General features: G+C 49.2%; 1 protein-coding gene across 1 annotated transcript in view; it reads right to left on the bottom strand.

Annotated features, from left to right (window-relative positions):
• Positions 1–2,822, bottom strand: part of TERF1 (telomeric repeat binding factor 1) — a 237,169-nt gene extending 234,347 nt beyond the window's left edge. The window contains exon 1 of the mRNA XM_085605429.1: positions 2,481–2,822. Within this exon, the coding sequence (XP_085461555.1) occupies positions 2,481–2,817 (337 nt within the window). The 5' untranslated portion in view covers positions 2,818–2,822. The remainder of the gene's footprint in view (positions 1–2,480) is intronic.
• Between the last annotated feature and the right edge of the window lie 21,557 nt (positions 2,823–24,379).

Genomic DNA, 24,379 nt, shown 5'->3' on the forward strand with positions numbered 1-24,379 from the left:
TATATCAAATATTGTCTCAGATAAATCACTTGGGGAGTTACTCATGCTAGTTTGTTGTACATTTTTTTCAGATTTTAATATAAATAAATTGGGATCTGCAAATAATCCTGAGGAAGGTGTTGGCTATAAACTGTGGCCTACCGAAACGCGTCGATGCTCTAGTAGAAGGAAATCTGATAAAATCTGCGATAACAAGGGTTTTGTGACATGTGTAATGTAATCAAATTTCATTGTGGTCACAACCGATTAATCTTTGATTAGGCGATTTCCCTTTCTGAGTAGGAATAACTTTCCTGTTCTTTTCTCCTTTTCCCAATTTTTTGTTTGTGTATGAATATTGATTAATATTGTTGGTGTTTTGCTACATTATGTGTTATTGAATCATATATAGAAGTTTTATTGATCTTTTATCTTTTGTGTTTTTGTAAAAAAATTTGAACAATTGTTTAACGTATGTGTACAACTTCTTACATTCTGTGAGACATATGTGATTAACTTGAATAAACTTGTGATCAAATAGTTTGTTTGCTTCGTTGATGCCGAATCTCACCCTGCTAATGTAAGATTTGTGTGTTTGAGTGATTGGTGACATATACAGATCCAAGGGAGGTCTTTCTTTTTTGACTACAGTCTTGTTTGGCACCCCTCTCCCTTGGTTTAGGGGTCCCTCTCTCTTTGTTATAAATATGTACTATTAATCACATACGTAGAATGACCAGATTTTGAGAAGCAAAAACCGGGACAGGCTAGACATAAAAGTAGGACTAAAGACTTCATCATTACTTCTAGGTCTGGCCAGATCCGATTTTTGCATACACAAAAAAAAAAAATCTCCCACTTAGCTATTGAAAGACTTCTAGCCTCTACACTACGTACCCCTGCTCTCAGGGCACAAGCCCTAAAAAAATAAGTGGGGGTGGGGGCTAACCTAGTTAATTAGTATGCAAATGACATCATGAGCACATGTCATCACGACGCACGACATCACGGTAGGTGGCATCACAGGAAGTGGCATCATAAGAAGTGACATCAGATCTTAAGCCCTCGCATATATGTTTAACAGGTCGCTCATGAGTATATTGGAGCACAATTCAAGTATACAGGGAAACCTTCCTGATCTAGGCAGAAGATTCACGCTTTGTATGAGCTACACATAAAACAATGTTGCCTTTTGTCAGGGTAACTTTCTCTACCCATAGTGCTTTACAAGAAAAAATTGGAATATTTAAATTAATACAACGCCTCCTCAGGGGTAGTAAGCACTATATAAATGCTATTTATTTTGTGTAAATACAGGGAAAGAACAACACATCTGATAATCTTACAGTGCATGCATATCTCCTAAACAGGGACTGGACAAAGTGAAAAGCTGCCTATCTTAAGTATGTGTGAAGTGTTAACAATTGTTTACGGTCTGCTGCATTTGCACTGCTCCAAGCCTAGAGACTCCAATAAAAGGAGGACTGATGAGCCCTCAGATTCGGCCTTTGTAATGGGCCCCAGCAGGAGTCTGAACTAAGAAAGCCTCATCAGTCCCCACCTGCAGGTTGCTACAGATCGAAAGCAGACAAAGCGCAGGCGCTGCTGAATGTGTCCCGGGGTTTGTAAATTACACCAGGACGAACTCAGCATATTTTTCAGTGGGGCCAAACTTCTTGGCAGGGTGGACGGCGTACACCCTGGGAAAATAGTGGGTGGACACCGTCCACCTGGGTGAACCCCAGACTCGTGCCCTGCCTGCTCTCCTCTCAGTTTCCCCTCTGCCGCAGCAGGCGTGAACCTGTGTTGCCTGAAACGGATACATTATTTGATGAAAGCAAACCTCTTAATTTTCCTTTGCAGGATGACTTGACATTTGTCATAAATACCAGGACATATATTTAAATTTAAGTAAAGCGTCGGGACGACAGGACAGTCCTGTGAAAACCGGTACTGTCCACTGAAATCCAGGGCATCTGGTCACCCTACACATAGGCGAAACTGTATGCAATTATCAATGCTTGTTTTGGATTGAATTGGCTGTCTTGTCATCGGTTCACTTGATGCTTCTATCTTTTTAGTCACAGATGTAATTTTGCTGTTTTTAAACTCATTTGTTGTTCTCAGTAGAGAACTAAATCAAATTTAAAAAAAAATGAATTTGAATTTGCTGCATATATCTTATCATAACTCTCTGCTAGTCGAGAATGCTCATATTGCACAACGGCTCACCAAGCTAAAACTTACAACAAAAATATAATTAATCACATAGGTGAAACCTAATGCATTTACCAGTACTTGTTCTACTAACAACTAACTTATTTAATACGTTACTAGGAGTCTCTAATGATAGCTTTTTATAAACAGAACACATCAGGGCCTCCTCTAGTTACTTTAGACCCGGACTGCTCAATGACTGGCGCAACCAGGATAGCGTAAATAACGTCATTAGTCTTCGCCCCAAAAACACAGGCTTCCCTCCCCACCACGTGCGCTATCACCTTCCAATGCGTCCCGGCTTCGTTCGAAGTCTTCCGTATGCTGCTGCTTGAAGTGCTGGCACATGCAACGGAACACAAAGTCCAACATCCACCCTGTGGCGACCTCCACTGCGGCCATGCAAAGACCCGTCGCTGGACACTGCCCTCCGCACACCTCGCATATCACTGGTCTTTCCAATGTATCGATCGGGGTGTCGGTTCGTTCAGTCTCTGATGCGTTATCCGCCTTTATTGCCTGCGTATCTCCGCATGTTCCAGGCAAAGTAGACATTGCTTGGACAACAGTTGACATTTTCAAAGAAGCGCGCTGCACTGACGCCTCTTTAGCGGCGGCCATGTTATGTCCAGGCAATCGTTCCAAATAAATGCACGAAACTACTATAAGAGGGCGGGGCATGGTCAAAAATGTTTGCTGCCCATGTGTTGTTAGATTAGTAAATCGCATTGCCTGGACCGTGACGTCATATGGCCACTGTTAATGACTGCACGTCGCGTTTTTTGTTCCTTGAGCGCTTCGGTGTTGCAGTAATTGGTGTTATATGCTGGCAGACCCTTACAGCTGCAGGTTTGGCATTTCAGTGGGCTCAAAGCCTTTCCAATTTTTGCTGTGTGGATTTTAACGCGCTCCTTCGTTATTGGATGCATTTAATGTACGATCATATTTTGGTGAAAACTAGTAGTCGATCTGTTCTATACATACAAAATATCTATTTAAGGTGCACGTGTGATGTACAGAGAAAATGTTGTTGGATTTTATTTGATAACAGACAGCGTTATCTATCAACAATCATCAGCAAAGCCAATAGGTCTTGTATGTGTGAAATCCTTTGGGGTTGGCAGTTTTTAGGTCGAGCCTAGCTGTAGTGCACATACGCTGCTCACTCTGTGAGGCACGCCACAATAGAATATGCAGTAGAAACCCCGCCCACTCTTCGTCCATATTTATCATTGCCTTGTGTCATTGTCTTTCTTAACCCCTTCAGTGCCCATGACGAGCTGGACTCGTCATGGGCTGCGGTGGCGCTGTGCCCATGACGAGTCCAGCTCGTCATGAACTCCGCCCGCTAATGCAAGGCGCGGCACTGGGCGGGGAAAGGGGCGGGCATGCAAGGGGTTAAATGCTGGCTTCTGATTCGTAAATAGACGTGTTTTTCCCTCCTTGGTACCGCCTTATTTGCATTTGTTACCGCCCATAACGATTGGACCTTTTACTTGGTTTGTTACACAGTCTACATTATAAGTGGGTGAGCACTATTTTGTTTATTGACACTGATGGGGACAATGGCGGTTGTTTTTTTTTGTATTTGCACGATGCGCACGGCGCCCACTTTAGGGACACTGCACTCTGTTAATTTATGATTTTTTTAAACTTTTGATACGGAGCGCTGCGCCCGCTTGAGGGACACTGCACTCTTTCTTTCTTTTTTTTTTTAAACTTTAATAATGAGCGCGTCACCCGCTTCACGGACACTGCGTTCTGCAATACAATAGGTATTGCTTTTGCAAAGCTTTGAACTATTGGTATTGTAAATGACCATGCCTTTTAATTTTTAGGTCTCGCCTGAGGCAGCGCATGCGCTGCCCTGGAGAGACATTTTGTGAGTGGGCTTTTGAAAGTCCGACCACAGCTTTGTGTGGCATACAGTGTGCGGTTACGCGCACAGGCACGAGCAGAGGCGCCATCTGGCTTTCCTTTCGCTCGCCCAAGCGCGCGCGCCTCGCTTCAAAGCCCCTCCCCCACCACAGAGCGCGTCTCGAAGCTTGTTTATTTCGTTTTAGCGCGCACACAACTCCCGGGCTCGTCTACGCTTTCAGCATGTTCATTATTGCGGCCGCACCACCCTCTCCGTTGCTTGCTGCCCTCTCCCCTCCTCGTCCCTCACCCCTCCCTCCACGTTACTTTAGCACTGCCTTGGACCGTCGCATGAACGTGATTTTACTTTCTGCGTGTTCATTGTTGGGGCCACACCACTACTTCATGTTATGCCCCATGTGGCTCGCCCGGTCGCCCCTCTCTTGCTCTACCACAAGCTATCCCACTCTTTCTTCTGCTTGTACGAACTTCTCTCGTGCTAGGCTGCCCCCTAACATCCCTTTGCTTCTCTGCTCTCCCGCCTCCACCAGGTCATGCCCTTTGCCCCCTCCAGGCTCCACTTTTCCGCTCCCGTTATTGCCCTGAAGTCCTCCTGACCCTTCTTTCCCCACGCTAGCCCCCTTCTGCGCCTTTCATCTTCCCCCCATGTCTCCTTCTGTATTCTAAGGTCTCATTTCCTTCTTTCTTCCCTGTCTCCCTCCTGCAACGTCTTTCTTCCCCCACTCCTATTCCCTCAACCTCATGTAACTCACCTGTGAGCGTTCTCCCCTCTCGCCCCTCATGCTGTGCTCCCTCTCTCTCTGTCACTGCCCCCTCCCCTCTCTGCTAGTCTCATAGTAACTTCCTCATTACTTTCTTCTCTCTTCACTATCTTTTCCCTTCACTCATGCTGTCCCCTTCTACCCCCGGTTCTGCGGCAGTCTTCCCCTCCTTGAGAGGTGAGATCAGCCTCTATTGCCCCCCCCCCCCCCAGGCCCGCACAGGGGATTGTGCAATGTGCACTTCTAGATTCGGTGAGTGGAATATTTTGCTTTTTTTTTACTGTAGTGGAGTTTGAGGCACAATGTTGGACAGTGACATCACAAAGTATTGTGTATTTGTTAGTTTGACGTCACATTAATGTTGGCATAATAATATACAGGTTTGCCTTTGGCACCATGGTGGATGTGTGCGATCAGCACGTTTTGTGAGGGGGCGGCGGTAAGTGCAGGAAACTGTCAGGGTTCTGTGCAGTATGACGTTACAGACTTTGGGTAGTGATGTGCCTTGCACAAGTGTCCCAGGTGCAGTATGATGTTACAGGCATTGTGTAGTGATGTGCCTTGCACAAGTGTCCCAGGTGCAGTATGATATTACAGGCTTTGCGAGACCCATTGCATTGTAAATGCTTGTTTAGCTATGTTGTACAGGAGCACGGCCACTGTGCAACATTTCTGAAAGTAAAAACTAGTTTCAACCATGTTGCTGTGCCATATGGCAAAAATATTGACAAAGAAAAATTGCTCTAGTAGTTGCCTTTGGTGATATTGCCTAGCCATGTTGTGTGCAGCAATCATGGTTGAGAGTATAAAAAAAAACGCATTGGCACAGCCAGCATTGTCTTTCTTTTTACATTCAGTCATGCAAGGCATTCAAAGCATATGCATACAAGAGAACTCTGGGCTTTTCCAATGCTTGTTTTCCTTACCTCGCATGGGCAGCTCCTTCTCATTTACCATTGTCTTAGTCTCCGAATGCTATGACCAGCCAGAAACAACGAGGGCTTAATTGCTCGTGTTCACTCATTTTCCCACCAGTATTCTGTTAGCATTTAAGGTCTTTCAAGTGCTACTGCAACCTAACCAATAAACTCCTGTATAGTGCAAAATTGATAGGAATTAGGCAGAAATGGAGCTGCTGTGCAGCGATGGGGGTTGGCTGCTTAAGAAGAATTTGTGTTAGCGGCATGCCTGCTGCTGGAGGTGTGTTTTTTCTCTCCGCTTTAGATCTCAGAACTCGTATATTACTGCCCCAGGTAACTGTATGAGCCCCAGGGGGGACTGTAAAAGCACCTAGACCAGTAATGGCAGAAAAATTTAACACTAACACGAAGTCAATAGGGTGCTAACCCTGGCAGATCAAAGGAGAAAGAGCACTATGATGCCGCCAGCACTGGCACCGCCATTTTTTTTTTCATTGCCTATTACGGAGGGAGAGGGGCTACTCTGACTACGCTGGATGAGCTGGAGGACTTGGGGCCAACACAGAAAATGGAGGGAGAGGCTTGGAATAAGCACATGGACGAACTGAGGGCACAAAGGAGGGGCTGGGGCAAGCGCCACTAGGACATCAATGGAGTGGAAGTAGGAACAGGCAGCACTGGTGAGGGAGGGACACGAAGGGGAAAGAAGTACACAAAGGGGCTTACTGAAAATGCTGCACTTACAGTACCTAAGCCCAAAGAAAAAAGTAGTGCTACAAAAATGGTAGGTGGCAGGACACAAGTAATGCAGCCACGCTCCATGTGAGGTACAAGCACACACAGAGGAAAGGAGACTACACCAGATGACCTTTAAGAAGCAAGTACATGCTAGTGACAATGAAGAAAACCAGTGGTAAGTAGTGGGCAGTCTCCAAGCCCTCTGCTAGAAAACAAAGTATCTTGAAGAGATAGCGCATGTGCTTTCTAGGCAAGACCTAAAAAGGTGGGGAAAAGGATGACTCTAAAAGAGGCACGCCAAAGGAAGAGGGTAGTAATTACTTCCATGAAATTTGGTCTGTATAATTAAGGGTGTAGCTTGAAGTATACGACCTATTGTTAAAAAAAAAAACAAGCCTATGCCGCATATAGTACAGTATGCCACCTGCCCCCGCTTGTTTTGAGTTGCTTATTGTTCGTTTTCCGTAATAGTATCTAGACATATTACAGCACAACATGTGTGCTACTCAAATAAGCTAGATTTACTTGTTATGCCACTGCCTGTTAGCAGCATCAAGATAAATAATTAATATTGATTTTTGTTATAAATGCGGGTGTCTAGTTGGCAGGGGTAGGTACCTTTGATCAAGTAGGGGCCCTTGCTTCTAGTCAGGGTAAGGGGGCTACACTCCCAAAATAACCCCTGCTCACCCCCTTGGTAGCTTAGCACGAGCAGGCAGGCTTATCTCAGAGGCAGTGTGTAAAGCGTTTGTGAACACATACAGTAATACAGTGAAAACACTGTAAATGGACACCACACGAGTTTAGAAAAATAAGTAATCTTTAGCTAGACTTAACACAAGACCAAACGACAAAAATCCATAATACAGTGATGGCGAACAGCTGCGGCGGTGACACGCTTTCTCGGTGATACAATGGCAACTGCTGCGCCGGCGACACGCTTCTTCCTCATTGCGACACGCTTCCAGCTCCCAGCGACACGCAGTCTCTAGTGGGCCCAAAACAACAGCAGGCACCTCTCTGCAGGTAGAATTCCCAGCAAGGACATTCAGGGGGAGCTGGTGGTGAAGTCTTTGTGTCCCTGAGACTTCAGGACAGGAGGCAAGCTCAGCTTCAAGCCCTTGGAGATCTTCCTCAAGATGATAAAGACCATCTACCACTCTGCATAGCTCGCGCTGCACTAGCGCTGTGTTTTTAACTACTGTCCCGTTTTGTATCTTGGGTTTGTTTTTTGTTGCTGCACTTACCCCTGCTTTTAATTGCATTACCTCGAGCTGCTGCCTGTTTGTAGCGCGTGCCCTCTGGCCCCTTACTGCATTTAAAAAGCGCTCCTAGCGCCTCTAAGCACCACCACTTTGGTGGGTCCGGGATCCGGGGATCGATCTTGGGTGCCATTTTGGCTTGGGGCATCATTCTCAGCGGCGGACGCCATCTTGGAGCGGTCTCGCGCGCATAGGGTGACGGGAGAGCCTACTTAAGGCGGCTCCTTGTGGGGCGGTGTCCCTGACCATCTACCACTCTGCATAGCTCGCGCTGCACTAGCGCTGTGTTTTTAACTACTGTCCCGTTTTGTATCTTGGGTTTGTTTTTTGTTGCTGCACTTACCCCTGCTTTTAATTGCATTACCTCGAGCTGCTGCCTGTTTGTAGCGCGTGCCCTCTGGCCCCTTACTGCATTTAAAAAGCGCTCCTAGCGCCTCTAAGCACCACCACTTTGGTGGGTCCGGGATCCGGGGATCGATCTTGGGTGCCATTTTGGCTTGGGGCATCATTCTCAGCGGCGGACGCCATCTTGGAGCGGTCTCGCGCGCATAGGGTGACGGGAGAGCCTACTTAAGGCGGCTCCTTGTGGGGCGGTGTCCCTGACCATCTACCACTCTGCATAGCTCGCGCTGCACTAGCGCTGTGTTTTTAACTACTGTCCCGTTTTGTATCTTGGGTTTGTTTTTTGTTGCTGCACTTACCCCTGCTTTTAATTGCATTACCTCGAGCTGCTGCCTGTTTGTAGCGTGTGCCCTCTGGCCCCTTACTGCATTTAAAAAGCGCTCCTAGCGCCTCTAAGCACCACCACTTTGGTGGGTCCGGGATCCGGGGATCGATCTTGGGTGCCATTTTGGCTTGGGGCATCATTCTCAGCGGCGGACGCCATCTTGGAGCGGTCTCGCGCGCATAGGGTGACGGGAGAGCCTACTTAAGGCGGCTCCTTGTGGGGCGGTGTCCCTGACCATCTACCACTCTGCATAGCTCGCGCTGCACTAGCGCTGTGTTTTTAACTACTGTCCCGTTTTGTATCTTGGGTTTGTTTTTTGTTGCTGCACTTACCCCTGCTTTTAATTGCATTACCTCGAGCTGCTGCCTGTTTGTAGCGCGTGCCCTCTGGCCCCTTACTGCATTTAAAAAGCGCTCCTAGCGCCTCTAAGCACCACCACTTTGGTGGGTCCGGGATCCGGGGATCGATCTTGGGTGCCATTTTGGCTTGGGGCATCATTCTCAGCGGCGGACGCCATCTTGGAGCGGTCTCGCGCGCATAGGGTGACGGGAGAGCCTATTTAAAGTCGCCTTCTCCGCGCAGCGGTACGCGCAGGTGGTAGCCCTCGCTTAGCCTGAGTCGTGCCGGAGTCCTGCCCGTCTGCGCCCGTCAGCGTTCCGGAGGCGTTTGAGGCGACGGGCAGGACGCGACCTTTCGGCTCGAGTTAGCTTGCTTTTCGAGCACCATGCTACACTACTCGGGTCCGGAACTTCGGTCTTGGCAGTACACTAATGGTTTCTGCCGGACGGTTTTTCCTGCTCGCCACAAGGGCAAGCATTGCTGCCCGGAGTGTGGCTGGCGCCCGCAGAAACATCTTGGCGATGTGCCACAGAAGCCGGCGGTTTGCGCTAAACATCTGGGCCTACTGCTCAACACTCGATCTCTGGGCCGGCACGCTCTGGATGTTTTTGATTTGCTAGAGTCAGAAAAACCCCTGTTCCTAATGCTCACTGAGACGTGGCTCGGCGAGGCGTCCAACCCAGACATTGCCACTGCTATCCCGCCCGAGTATAACATCTTCAGGCAGGATAGGCCGAAGGGGCGTGGAGGTGGTGTGGCATTAATAGTTAACAAAAGGGTCACTTGCACCATCATTCCCTCGGACGCGATCAAGGATTGCGAATCCCTTGCCTTTGCCATTGTCCTTTCACCACACCAATCGGTGAAGGGTCTTCTAGTCTATCGGCCGCCAGGGCCCTTGGGCTCTTTTTTTGAAGAGTTCCAGTCGGTGACCTCTTCTTTGTTACTTACATCAGAACATTGCATTGTCGCCGGGGATTTCAACGTCCATATGGACGTGGAAACGGATCCCGATGCGATGAAAATGTTGGAGGTCACAGCCCCTATGGGCCTGGTTCCTTATCATGTTGGGCCGACCCATGAGAAGGGACATACCCTGGATTTGACCTTCTCTACGATCCCAATAGAGATGTTGGCCCCCACCCAGGTGCTTTGGTCTGACCACAGGCTGGTGAGATTTTATCTCTCAGATGCTGGGAAGCCTGCCGGTGTCCCCCGGCAGACTTCAGGGGGATTCAGGCCACTTCACCGGATTACTCCGGAATTGTTGGCACAGTCCTGCGCTGATCATCCCTGTGCCTTAACCGGGAACTTAGAGGAGGATGTGGAGCGTCTGCAGGTCTGGCTCTCAGAGAGGCTCAATGAGCTTGCTCCTCTGAGGCCCCTCCGCAAACCCGAAAAAGGTGCCTCTGCCCCTTGGTTTACGGAAGCATTGGCGGCCTCTCGTCGGCAATGCAAGGTAGCGGAAAGAGCTTGGCGCGTGAAATACGACGCGACGGCGAAACTCGCCTACAGGTCTCTGGCGAAAGCGTACCATCGGAACATTCTCGCGGAGAAGAAGGCTTATTTTGCTAGAAAAATTGAAGCCGCTTCCAATTCCTGTAGGGAGCTTTTCGCCATTGTGCGGGAGTTTACAGCCTCTCGCGCAGCGCCCGCCCAGACCCCCCCTCCTGCGTCCTGGGTCAGGGCGATTGCGGACTTTTTCACCTCCAAGATCCAGCGGATCCAGGACTCCTTCCTTGTGTTGGATCCTGAGGTATCAGGTCGGGCGGAGAATGCCGCTGCTATCCGACTGAACGCCGGTGTGGCCTTGGCAGCTTTCCCTCCTCTCTCGCTGACAGCTTCATTTGACCTGATGGTGGGACTGAAGTCAGGTTCCCCTCGGGATGCCTGCCCCGCAAAATTCCTGGCTAAAATGGCAGCTGTCATTAATCCACTTGTGAACCCCCTGTTGAACTGTTCTCTTGCACAGGGTGTGGTTCCCCAGTCCTGGAAGCAGGCAATGATTATTCCCCTGCTTAAAAAGCCTGGTCTGGATGTGGAGGTGTTAGCGAATTATAGACCTATTTCGCTTCTGCCGGCTTTGGCGAAGGTCATTGAAAAGCACGTGCATAAGGTGCTTGCCGATTACTTGGAGGCCCACGACCTACTGCACCCTACCCAGTCGGGTTTTCGCGCCAATCTTAGCACCGAAACAGCCCTCCTGGAAGTCTCGGAGGCGATAAAGGAGGTGTTGGATTCGGGTGGGAGAGCGATGCTGGTGATGTTAGACCTGTCGGCGGCCTTTGACACCGTCCCTCATGAGGGTCTGCTTGCTAGACTCTCAGAGATTGGTCTTCGAGGGACGGTGCTCCAGTGGTTTCGATCTTTCCTAGCAGGCCGTCGACAATCGGTCTGGGCTTCTGCTTGCTCCGCCGAGATGTCGCCATTGGGTGTCGGAGTTCCTCAGGGCTCTGTCCTGAGCCCAACTCTATTTAATATCTTCATGACCCCTCTGGCGGCCCTGGCGGAGTCTTTCGGGGCCCAGACCATCTCTTACGCTGATGACACCCAGCTCCTTTTTACCTGTGAGAGGGGTGCAGACTTCGATGGAGGTAGGATCCAGGGTTGTCTTGAGGCTGTGTTTCAGTGGTTCCATCATAACAGCCTCAAGTGCAACTCGGATAAATCCGAGGTCCTCTTCTTTGGGTGCAGCTCGGACCCGGATTGGAAAGTGTGGTGGCCTGAGAACATGTTTCCACCAGCAAGTTCGTCCCAGGTAGCGAAAAACCTTGGGATTAAGATCGACAATGGCCTCGCACTACGCTCGCAGGTAATCGGTCTCACAGGGACCTGCTTTGGCTTACTCCGGATGCTCCGCAAGTTCCTTCCCTTGTTATCGGAGGAACACAGGAAGATCACGGTGCAGGCGATGATAGGCTCGAGAATAGACTATTCCAACGTTCTCTATCTCGGCCTGCCAGAATACCTGCTTCAACGATTACAGGTTGTTCAGAATTCGGCAGCACGTGCTATTTTTGGACTATCTCGCCGTGCCAGAGCCTCGGGCCTTTTGGAGGCTCTGCACTGGCTTCCTGTCCGGAAGCGGATAGTTTTTAAATCTCTCACCCTGGCACACAAAGCCTTGCACACATCTGGAGCAAAATATCTTCAGAAAAGGCTGTCTTTTTATCGTCCTGCCAGATCGCTTAGGTCTGAAGCCTTGTTTTTTGCGGTAGTGCCCCGCGTGAAGAGAGCTCGCATTGGTGGCCGCTCCTTTAAATTTTTAGCGCCTCAGCTGTGGAATAAATTGCCTGTGTCCCTGCGCAGCACTACCAACCTGTTGGCCTTTAGGAAGGGGCTTAAAACTTGGCTTTTCACTTCTTAGTTTCAGGTCCTATCAGGTCTCTTCTCTTTCTGTTTCTGTTCATTTTTTCTGTTGTGTTTTGCGATTAGCGTGCAATTTAAAGCGTCGGGACACTCTTTCGAGTAGCCGCACGCTATACAAAAACCTGTTTAACATAACATAACATAACACACAAAGTTCCTCTTCTCCTTTCCTTGGCAATAAGTAACCACTGCATGCCAACCCCAAACAGCAAACAGCACAGGGGCGGTCTCCTCCTTCAGCTTTCTTGGTTTCTCTCCTTGGTAAAGGTTTGTTTAGATTCCCAGAAGTGATCTAAAGTTTTGGGGTCTGGGCCCCAATATTTATACTACAAAATCCTTTGTTCTCTGAAGGCAGAGAGTGTCTGTATCCAGCCAAAACCAGTTCTGTCCTCCCTAGTGCAGCTTCCTGGCAGGAGGTGGAGACAGCATTGTTGAAAGCAGACCTGGCCCAGGTAGCTGAAAATAAATCTCCCCCCCTACTCTCTATTCTATGTAGGCTCAGGCATGTGAAAGGAAATCTCCTCCCCCTACTCTCTATTCAACCCAGGTCCTATTCAGCCCAGCCCTGACTCATCAGACTGCTGGAGCCAAAGCCTTCTCCAGCCCCCTGTCACTCACAAACCAAACATGGAATACACAAACCTAGCAGAAGCATACTGGATGGCTAGGCAAGAAAATACCTGCTTTCTAAAAGTGGTATTTTCAAACACAGAATGTAAAAATCACCCACACTCAAAGATGTATTTTAACACTCTGAGTTCAGGCATACTTAAACTATTCTTTCCCATCTTGTTCCCTGAGTCAGTTATCCTTATAAGATGTTATAATCAAACTGCCCATTCTGGCCAATGGGAACAGATAGCCTTGCAATAGTGAAAAACACAATTGGCTGTAATTCTCTATCACACACACCAGGGCATGTCCTACCTTTCACATACAATGTACCCTGCCCATAGGTGTACCTTTGGTCTACTTTAGGGGTGACTACCATGTAGAAAAGGGAAGGTTTAGGGACTGGCAAGTGGGTGCACTTGCCAAGTCGACATGGCAGTCCCAGACTGCACACAGGCTCTGCAATGGCAGGCCTGAGCCACACTTTACAAGCTGCTTCTGTGGGTGGCACAACCAGTGCTGCAAGCCCACTAGCAGCATTTGATTTACAGGCCCTGGGCACCCATGGTGCACTGTACTAGGGTCTGACAAGTAAAACAAATAAGCCAATCATGGAGTCACTAATCCATTACAACAATTTACAATAGGGAGCACTTGCACTTTGGCACTGAACAGCAGTGGCAAAGTGCCCAAAGCATCTAGACCAGCAAAAACATAGCAAACACACAGGAGGCAACAGAAAAAAATGGAAGGGAGACCCACGCCAATAGTGCCAGGTCTAACACGTGTCCTCTCTAGCTGAAATGTGGGGAGACCTACCCACCCTATTGAGAGTTCTCTTCACTAAGGCGGAAATATCTGGACAGACCATCAGCATTGGCGTGTTCTGTACCAGGGCGGTGTTCCACCGTGAAGTCTTACCCCTGTAGGGAAATGGTCCACCTCAAAAACTTTGGATTCTCACCCCTCATCTGCATCAACCATCTGAGGGGCCTGTGGTCTGTCTGACCCCAGAAGTGAGTCCCAAACAAGTATGGTCTCAACTTCTTCAGTGCCCAGACCACAGCAAATGCCTCACGCTCAATTGCACACCACCTCTGATCCCGTGGAAGTAACCTCCTACTAATGAAGGCTACAGGTTGGTTTAGGCCCTCCTCATTTATCTGTGAAAGTACAGCCCCTACACCATGCTCTCAAGCGTCTGTCTGCACAATGAATTCTTTTGAGAAGTTGCACGCCTGAAGTATGGGCGTCGTGCACATGGCAGTCTTCAGGGCATCAAAAGCTTTCTGACATGTGTCTGTCTAGTTCACTTTCTTGGGCTGCTTCCTGGAAGTCAGCTCTGTCAAGGGTGCAACAATGCTGCCACACCCCTTGACAAACCTCATGTATTACCCTGTGAGTCCTAAAAAGGCTCTCACCCCTGTCTGGATCTTGGGGGGGGGGGGGGGTTCCCAAGCCAGGATGGTATCAATCCTGGGCTGTAGGGGCGCCACCTGGCCGTTCCCAACCTGGTGTCCCAAGTACACCACGGAACCCTGCCTGATCTGGCACTTACTCGCCTTGATCGTGAGGCCTGCCCTCCGCAGCGCCATCAACACTTCCCAGAGGTGGTGCAGACGTTCTTCCCAACTGGCACTGAACACTGCCATGTCATCCAGGTAGGCGGCACTGAAATCTTCCAGTCTAGCCAACACCTGGTTGACCAACCTCTGAAAGGTGGCAGGGGCATTCTTCATCCCGAAGGACATAACCCGGAATTGGTAGTGCACATCTGGTGTGGAGAATGCTGACCTCTCTCTTGCCCCACCAGTTAAGGCGATCTGCCAGCACCCAGACGTTAAATCAAACGTACTGAGGTACCGGGCACCCCTAACCGATCAATGAGCTCATCAGCTCTGGTCATAGGGTGCACGTCAGTCCTGGTGACTGAATTGAGTCCTCGGTAGTCCACACAGAACTGGAGTTCTGGCATGGCACCCGGTGCGACAGCCTTTGGGACCAAGTCCACTGGGCTGGCCCAAGGACTGTTTGAGAACTCAATCACCCCTAATGCCAGCATTTTGGAGACACCCTCCTTGATGCAAGCTCTGACCCTGACAGTCACTCTGTAAGTTTTGTGTTTTACAGGAGGACTGTTCCCAGTGTCTAAATCATGGACACACCACTCAGTGACACCGGGAGTCAGGGAGAACAGATCAGGAAACTGTCCCAACAGTTGGCGACAGTCATCCTGCTGCTCAGGGTGGAAGAGAGATGTTTACACCGTCCACTGACCCATCTTGCTCTTTCGCAGACAGGAGGTCAGGAAGAGGCTTAGTCTCCTCCTCCATTCCATCATCTGTCGCTAGGAGCATGCCCACTTCGGACCTCTCCAAGTGGGGCTTCAGGCGGTTTACATGCAGGACCCGCAAAGGGTTCCTGGGAGACCGCAAGTCCACCAAGTAAGTGACATCATTCTTGCGCTCCACCACCTCAAATGGTCCAGTCTACTTATCCTGGAGCACGCAAGGCTCCACGGAGGCCATGACCCACACTTTCTGTCCAGGCTGAAACTCAATCAGAGTGGCATTCTGATCATACCACCGTTTCATCTCCTTCTGGCTGGCTTCCAGATTTGCCTGAGCGAGTTGTCTGAAACGCCTAGTTTGGTTTGTGAAGGCCAGCATGTAGCTATATACATCCTGGGGAGGTTTACTGGGAGCTTTCTCCCAGCCTTCCTTTACCAAACTCTGAGGTCCTCTTACAGGGTGACCATACAGCAGTTCAAAGGGGTTGAACCGTAGACTCCTGTGGCACTTCTCTGTAAGCAAACAGAAGGCATGGCAAGAGGACGTCCCACTTACACCTCATAGGTTCCTCAAGACCTATAATCATGCCTTTTAGGGTCCGGTTGAATCTCTCAACCAGCCTATTACCTTGGGGGTGGTAAGGAGTGGTGAACTTGTAGGTTACACCACACTCCTGCCACAGGGACTTCATATACTTAGATATGAAGTTAGTATCACGGTCGGACACCACTTCTCTGGGGAACCACACAGGAGAAAATCCCCATCAATGCACATCCCACCACGGGGGCCGTCACAGTCCGGAGAGAGATGGCTTCCGGGTAGCATGGTCCACCAAGACCAGGATGAACCTGTTGCCCATGGCTGTCTTGTGATCTAGAGGCCCCACAATGTCAATTCCCACCCTTTCCTAGGGGGTGCTGACCACAGGGAACGGTTGGAGAGGAGCCTTTTGCTTCCTCCCATTCTTACCACTTGCCTGGCAAGTCTGAAAGGTCCTGCAATGATTATCTGAACTCTTGTGCATTTGGGGCCAATAAAAGTGGGTGACAAGCCTTCTCTTGCCCCAAATGTCCTGCTAAAGGCACATCATGAGTCAGACCCAGTAGGAGGGCTCTAAAGCGCTGGGGTACCACCCTCATACGGGCTGACCCAGGCTCAGCAACCTTAGGCTCGCTATACAGGAAACCATTCTCCCAGTAGATCCAATGTGATCCAGACTGATCGCCTGGTTTGTGGCATGTTGCCGCAAACGCACAAGAGAAGGGAACTTAGTCTGCTCCTCGCAGAACTCTTCCCTGGAGGGTCCTCCTTCCTGCTGCCAATGGGTCAGCTCAGGCTGGTCCCCCTGTTCAGCTACTTGCTACCCTGTATGTTCCTGGGCATCCCCCTCAAGGTCTGCCTCCTCCTGCACCGTGGGAACTTCGGGGGCCAGTTTCCCTTGCCCCCCTGCCTCTTCTCTTTAAGGCAGGCACCTGGGCCACTCTTTCAGACTCCAGGTTCTCTTGAATACCCTTACTGGCTGCCATGGACCGAGTGGTCACACACGCCCACTCAGGCAGGCCCAACATCTCCAAATGAGCTCTTTGCTCCACCTTAGCCCAAGGGGAGCTTTCCAAATCATTGCCTAGCAGACAGTCAACAGGTATGGCTGGCCTCACAGCTACCTGAAAGGTACCTGAGACCGCCCCCCAACTCAAAGGGAACCTGGACCACCTTGCAGTGGCTCTCTGAGTTGTCAGCAGCAACTACAGGGTAAAATGCATGGGGGATCACCTGCTCTTCAGACACCAGCCGACAACTGACTGCTGTCACACTGGCACCGCTGTCTCTCAAAGCCTCCACCCTTTGGCCATTGATGGTCACCCACTGCCTGTATTTCTTAGTGTTATCAGGCAGCTGGGTCCTGGGGACCCTCACACTGTCTCCTAAAGAGACAAGGGACATCTCTGCGGGACCCCACCCACCTTGGGCACCCAACTCCTCCCCCAAGGCTACACTAGCCATCTGCATGGTCGGTGCACCAATGGGTGCTGCATTCGCTTTAATGGGACACTTAGGATCTCAAAAGCAGTGGCCCACGTGACCACAATTATAACATTTCCTGGGCCCCTTCTGAACAGGCTTATCTGTTGGGGCCCCAGACTTCTACTCAGGGGGAGGCTGGGAACCCTTCCCTTGTTTCCCTTGGGGAATACATTTGGCCCTTCCTGGAACTCCCTCTGTTTACCCTTGTCCCTCCCACTCTTCTGTTGGGGACCCTGCCCACCTTTGGCGAAGTCTCCCTCATGACCCTTGTGGACCCGGGTACTAACCCAGTGGTCCGCCTCCTCAGCAAGCTTCCTAGGATTAGTCAGCTTACTATCAATCAGGTGCTGGCATAGCTCTGGAAAACTATTACTGGACAAGTGCTCCCATGCAATCAAATTATAGAGCGCTTCAAAATCATTCACTTTGCTACCCTTCACCCAACCATCCAATGCTCTAAAAAAACAGACACATATTCCACGCAAGTACTTGACTCCAGCTTCTTACAATTTCTAAACCTTTGTCTATAAAGCTCTGGGGTCAACCCATACCTGGTCATTAAGGTTTCCTTCATGTGGGAATAGGAATTCTGGTCCTCAGAGGGCAAGTCTAACAAGGTGTCCCGCTCATACCTGAGAAACCGCCCCCATAACCCTGCTCCCCAATCCTTCTCAGGGACCCGGTGGGAGGACATGGCCACTTCATAGGCCTTAAACCATTGTCCAATGTCTTCATGCTTGTGGAACTCCTTAATTACATCTTTGGGGATACATACTCTTGTTTCTACAGGCACAGATGGTGTGCTGCCACCAGAGGGAGTAATTTCTAAGCTCTTGGCTTTCACCTCCAATTCCCTCAACATTCTCTCATGCTCTAAATGCATTCTTTTTTCTTGCAAGGCTAATTTCTTGCTTTTTAATTCCATCTGACCACCCAGTTTGAGATTGGCTAGCTCCATCTTATGCATTCTATCTTTCTCCCTGTCCTCCAGCTCTCCTGGGGACAGGCCCTTTGAAGAAACACTGCTGCCTGCCCTGGAAGGTACTTTCTCCCCGGTCAGGCCCAATGGCCCATCTAGTTGCCCCTCTGTATTCTCTGCCTCCTCCCTAGGCTCTTTAGGATTCTCAGGAGCATTTCTAGCTTCCAACCAGGCCCTCAGCGCCTTTTGGAACTCCTCCTTCTTGGTGAGGCCTTTCACAGAGACTTTAAATCGTTTACAGAGGGTTTTAAGCTGTGGCACAGTGTAGGTATCAATCTTCTCTTCTTCAAATTGTAGATCCATAGATGCGTTGGATGCTGCTTTGCTCATGGTAACAAGGGCTGGCAGTCTTTAGCAAAAATAGAAGTCCCTAGGGAAAAAAATTCTACCAAAATGTATGTGGTCGCGTTATGGTCTGCACTCACTAGTAGTGTACACCAATCACTGTATGTAAGACACAAATGCAAGTCCAGAATTCTCACCGCTGACCACCAATGTTAGGAATGGGGATTTCTAGTTGGCAGAGGTAGGTACCTTTGACCAAGTAGGGGCCCTAGCTTCTAGTCAAGGTAAGGGGGCTACACTCTCAAAATAACCCCTGCTCACCCCCTTGGTAGCTTGGCACATGCAGGCAGGCTTATCTCAGAGGCAGTGTGTAAAGCATTTGTGAACACATACAGTAATACAGTGAAAACACTACAAATGGACACCAAACCAGTGTAGAAAAATAAGTAATCTTTATCTAGACTTAACACAAGATCAAATGACAAAAATCTACACTACAGTAATACAAATATGACTTTCAGATGGTAGAAATAACTTAGTTCAATGTAGATGGTAAATGCGACACTTTACTCTCAAAGTACCTTGGATGCGTCACGCAATATAAACAAAAGGGTTGCAGGGAAGGTGATGCGTTGGTTCCTTGCTTTGTGGGGGGGATGCGTTGGTTCCTTACTGCAACGAAGAGTTCCTTACTGCAACGCAGAGGAGGTGATGCGTCAGTTCCTTACCGGAGAGGAGGTGATGCGTTGGTTTCTTACTGCGTTCTGGTTACGATGCAACAAGATGGCGCCTCGATGCGATGCGACGATCCGTTGCGATGTGACAAAATGCCGTCTTTGATGCGATGCGACAACGTGGACGCAAGGCATGCACGCCCGACGGCCGTGCGGCGAAAGCGATGGTTTCTTGAGCCGCGACATGCTTCTGTGGTGATGCGACGGCAACCTCTGAGGCGGCGGTATGCTTCTCCGGTTATGCAACACGTTTCTTCGGCGATGTGACGCCGAACAGCTGCGGTGGCAATATGCTTCCTCAGCGATGCAACTGCTGCGGCGGTGACACGCTTCTTCCTCGTAGCGTTGCGCTTCCAGCTCCCAGCGACACACAGTCTCTCGAGGGCCCAAAACAACAGCAGGTACCTCTCTGCAGGTAGAATTCCCAGCAAGGAAATTCGGGGAGAGCTGGTGGTGAAGCCTTTGTGTCCCTAAGACTTCAGAACAGAAGGCAAGCTCAGCTTCAAGCCCTTGGGGATCTTTCTCAAGATGATAAAGTACACACAAAGTTCCTCTTCTCCTTTCCTTGGCAATAAGTAACCACTGCAGGCCAACCCCAAACAGCCAACCCCAAACAGCACAGGGGCAGGCTCCTCCTTCAGCTTTCTTGGTTTCTCTCCTTGGCAAAGGTTTGTCTTGATTCCCAGAAGTGATCTAAAGTTCTGGGGTCTGGGCCCCAATATTTATACTACAAAATCCTTTGTTCTCTGAAGGCAGAGAGTGTCTGTATCCAGCCAAAACCAGTTCTGTCCTCCCTAGTGCAGCTTCCTGGCAGGAGGTGGAGACAGCATTGTTGAAAGCAGACCTGGCCCAGGTAGCTGAAAATAAATCTCCCCCCCTACTCTCTATTCTATGTAGGCTCAGGCATGTGAAAGGAAATCTCCTCCCCCTACTCTCTATTCAACCCAGGTCCTATTCAGCCCAGCCCTGACTCATCAGACTGCTGGAGCCAAAGCCTTCTCCAGCCCCCTGTCACTCACAAACCAAACATGGAATACACAAACCTAGCAGAAGCATACTGGATGGCTAGGCAAGAAAATACCTGCTTTCTAAAAGTGGTATTTTCAAACACAGAATGTAAAAATCACCCACACTCAAAGATGTATTTTAACATTCTGAGTTCAGGCATACTAAACTTTATTTTCCCATCTTGTATAATCAAACTACCCATTCTGGCCTATGGGAACAGATAGCCTTGTAATAGTGAAAAACGAATTGGCTGTAATTCACTATCAGGACATGCCACACACACCTGGGCATGTCCTACCTTTCACATACAATGTACCCTGCCCATAGGTGTACTTGACCCTACCTTAGGGGTGACTAACATGTAGAAAAGGGAAGGTTTAGGGACTGGCAAGTGGGTGCACTTGCCAAGTCGACATGGCAGGCCTGGGCCACACTTTACAAGCTGCTTCTGTGGGTGGCACAACCAGTGCTGCAAGCCCACCAACAACATTTGATTTACAGGCCCTGTGAACCCATGGTGCACTGTACTAGGGTTTGACAAGTAAATCAAATAAGCCAATCATGGAGTCAATAATCCATTACAACAATTTACAATAGGGAGCACTTGCACTTTGGCACTGAACAGCAGTGGCAAAGTGCCCAAAGCAAAAACATAGCAAAAACACAGGAGCCAACAAAAAAAATGGAAGGGAGACCCACGCCAATGGTGCCAGGTCTAACAATTTTGTTTTAAATAACACACTTTGACAATTTTTTAAATGTGAAAATATAAGATTGTGACTTAAACTTTACTAAGGTCCGTTATGGAGTAGTGTACTTTGAATTGTCCCAGTCGCTTCCGTTCTCCCATTTTGGCCACTTCCTTCTGCAGTCAAACTGTTTGTCAAACCCTTTTTCTCCCCACATCTTTCTGAAACCGTCCATTTTAATATTCCACACTTCATCTCCTTCAGCTTCATCACTGTCTTTTGTCCTGCATGTATTTCCTTGCTTCACCTCCCTTCCCAATGCTCCCTCTTTCTCACATACCCCTGCTTTCTATCACCTGTTACCAAGCATTTCCCTTTTGAGGTTTCACCTGCACAGCACTCACGTTGTGCTTGTGAAATCTCTTGTATTCAAACAAAAAAAATCTTAACGGGGGCTTAGAACCGGCCCAATACTGTTGGAGCGTTAATCAATTTAAATAAAAACAATTTAGAATGTCTATCTCACACCAACAGGGTTGATCCCCGCTCAGGTGTTTGTCTTTTATATCTCTGCGACAGACCTTTGCCGTCATTTATGACAAGATCAGGAGCTAAGCATCACAAAAATCACAATTCTCTTTCTAAGTTCAGTCAATTATGAGAGTTTTGATAGTTTTAAGGGTTTTATTTTAATTAGAAGTTTAGTAAGTTCTGTTTCTTTTTATTCAATCAGTTAAATGCATTAGTCAAATTACAAAATTGATCTTAAAAATATGGTTAGAACAAATCATAACAAATAATGCATTCAGACTCCCTAATATAGAGAATGGGGCAAAATGGTGTTACTAGGAACCCGTAAAGAGTTTAAAAGCTCAAAGTTCCATCAGTCAGTAATAGTTGAACTTCCCATAAAGAGAGATTCACCAAACTCAGTAGAGTCCAGCAATTAAGTAAAATAGCCATTCGGTAGCCGTAGTAACTGCAATCAGGTCAGAAAAGTGATGGCACACCAGCGTTCAGCCTTCAGCATTGAGCCATTAGCATTTAGCTTTAGAATGGATCTGGCGTATGGGTGAGAGCATAAAGGGAAAAGAGTTCAGCGTAAAAAGTATAGGATGAGAGTGTTAACCTACTCTAGGAACATGCACTAATTTGAACAGAAAATGAAAAAGAAATGTTGCAATTTGTGTTGCATCATCTTTTCCTCTCGTCCAATCAGCTTTCAGTGTTCGTCTGAAAATAGGCTCACCTCTGCCTTTCTCAGGACGCCTCACAGTGACCTTACAAAGAATCATCACGAAATATGAAACATTATTGATATTATGTCTATGTATGAGGCCTTTCGATTCTTAGTCCTCCTTTCCCATGGGTATGACCACATTCTTAACCTTCTAATGAAATACATTGTATGTTAGCTAAACAATAGGTTTTTTTAAATAGAGACATCAGCTGCAACTAATATTATTCAGCACCACATCTCTTCATTATAAATGAGAAAATATGAGAAAATATGTTAAAAGATCAACATTTTCTATTCATGCATCGTATTTTTTTTGATAAACAAATTTTTATTTCTGCATAGAAGGCAAAATCAAGGATGACATACAATAGTTCGCTGAACTTGGCATCAGTAAATGCAAACAGGAAAGCATTGACAAGCAAATGTAAAAACCCACCCCTACTCCTCAACCCCCCGCCCCCGCCCTCTGCGCCCCCACCCTTCAAAACAGGCCCCCCAGCCATTTCCCCCATACTTTGCGGAATGTTTTGGGGCAGCCCCGGGCAGCGTACAATGACCTCTCTTGAGCGGCACACCAATCCACCCCTCTACTCCAGGTAGCCCCTTTGGGCGGGTCCGGCTGTGACCACACGGCCGCTATATCCCTCTTGGCTACCATTAGGGCAGTAGTGAGAAAGTACTTTTCATTACGGGACCCATCCAACCCGTCCGTGATGCCCAGCAGAGCCATTCTAGGATCATGGGGGACCTCCCATCCCAGGACTTCAGTGAGTTCGGCTTCAATCATTGTCCAGTAACTCTCCAGGCAGGAACAAGACCACACCATATGGAAGAAATCCGCCGGATCCACTCCACAGCGAGCACATGAGGCGTCCACGCGGAGGCCTGCCCGATGTAGGCGGTCCGGAGTCAGATAAGCGGCGTGGAGGTAGTAGAGTTGGATGAGCCGCAACCTGGCGGAGGTGGTAAGTGATCGAGGTGCCATAAGGGCGTCCCTCCAGTCCGCTTCATCTAGGGGCCCCACCCAAGCCTCCCATCGCTGTTTTAGGCCGCTCCAATCTACCGGGGTATTGTTAGTCAGGGATTTATATATGCGGGATATTCCCCCCTTCCCCAGACACCCTAACATCACCTGAGCCTCGGGCGGGCTATGCGCAGGCAATCTGGAGTCCAGAGGGACATGGGCTTGGACAGCATGACGCAGCTGAAGATATCTATAAAATTGGGAAGGCTGTAACGAGAAGCGGGTCCGAAGCTCCTGGAAGGAACACATGTGGCTCCCCCGCCATATATCGCCCAGGCTGGAAATTCCTAGAAGATCCCACTGCCGAAATCCTTCAAGTCCCACCACTTCCCGCAGCCACGTTCCGTGCCAAAGCGGTGTGAGCTGTGTTATCTTCCCCGGGTGTGCCGCAAAGCTGCACGCCACGCCAGGAAAGGGGCCCGCACAACATCGGGGAGCGACAGGGGGACCGTTGCCCAATAGAGCATGTTCTGGATAGTGGAGAACCCGAGACATTGCACCTCGAGTCGATAGGCCGGATCATCCCACCCATTCGAGAACCAGTCATGAATCACCAGCAGCTTGGTGGACAAATAATATAGATATAGATTGGTCATGCTCAGGCCTCCGTCGTAGGAAGGGACCCTGCAGCGATCTAAGGCCAACCGGGGCCTGCCGCCGCCCCAGAGAAATTTGGTCGCCATCTTATCCAGTTCCGGGAACCACGGGCGCGGAAAGGGGCACAGAGTATTTTGTAACATGTACAGAAACTTGGGAAGGATCATCATCTTATAGAGGGCGACCCTCCCCAGTGGATTCAGTGGGAGTGACTGCCACCTGAGAATATCTGATCTGGTCTTGTTGACTACGGGAGCCACGTTGAGGGCCCAACAGAGTTCCGGAAGGAGGGTGACCCAGATCCCCAGGTATTTAAATGAGAGTCTCCGGAGGGGAATGTCAGATTGCCAGTCAAAACATTCCCTCGACGGGTGTAATGGGACCAGTACGGATTTTTTGGGGTTCAGATGAAGACCCGACGCTTGGCCAAAGCGGCGGAGAATCTGGCGGACCTGGGGTCCCGAAGTCGCTGGATCAGAGAGATATAGGAGGACGTCGTCCGCGTATAGGGCAATCTTGTCAGGGGCCACGCCTGGCCAGTCCCACCCGCGGAGAGTGGGATCCGCCCGAATCAGTACAGCCAGTGGTTCCATGGCCAGAGCGAATAGGAGGGGCGAGAGCGGACATCCCTGGCGCGTCCCTCGACCTATAGGAAATGGGCGGGACAGAGCCCCATTGACTAATACACGGGCCCGCAGGCTCGCA

Source organism: Triturus cristatus, chromosome 5_1, assembly GCF_964204655.1.
Source record: "Triturus cristatus chromosome 5_1, aTriCri1.1, whole genome shotgun sequence".
Classification (NCBI taxonomy): Eukaryota; Metazoa; Chordata; class Amphibia; order Caudata; family Salamandridae; genus Triturus; species Triturus cristatus.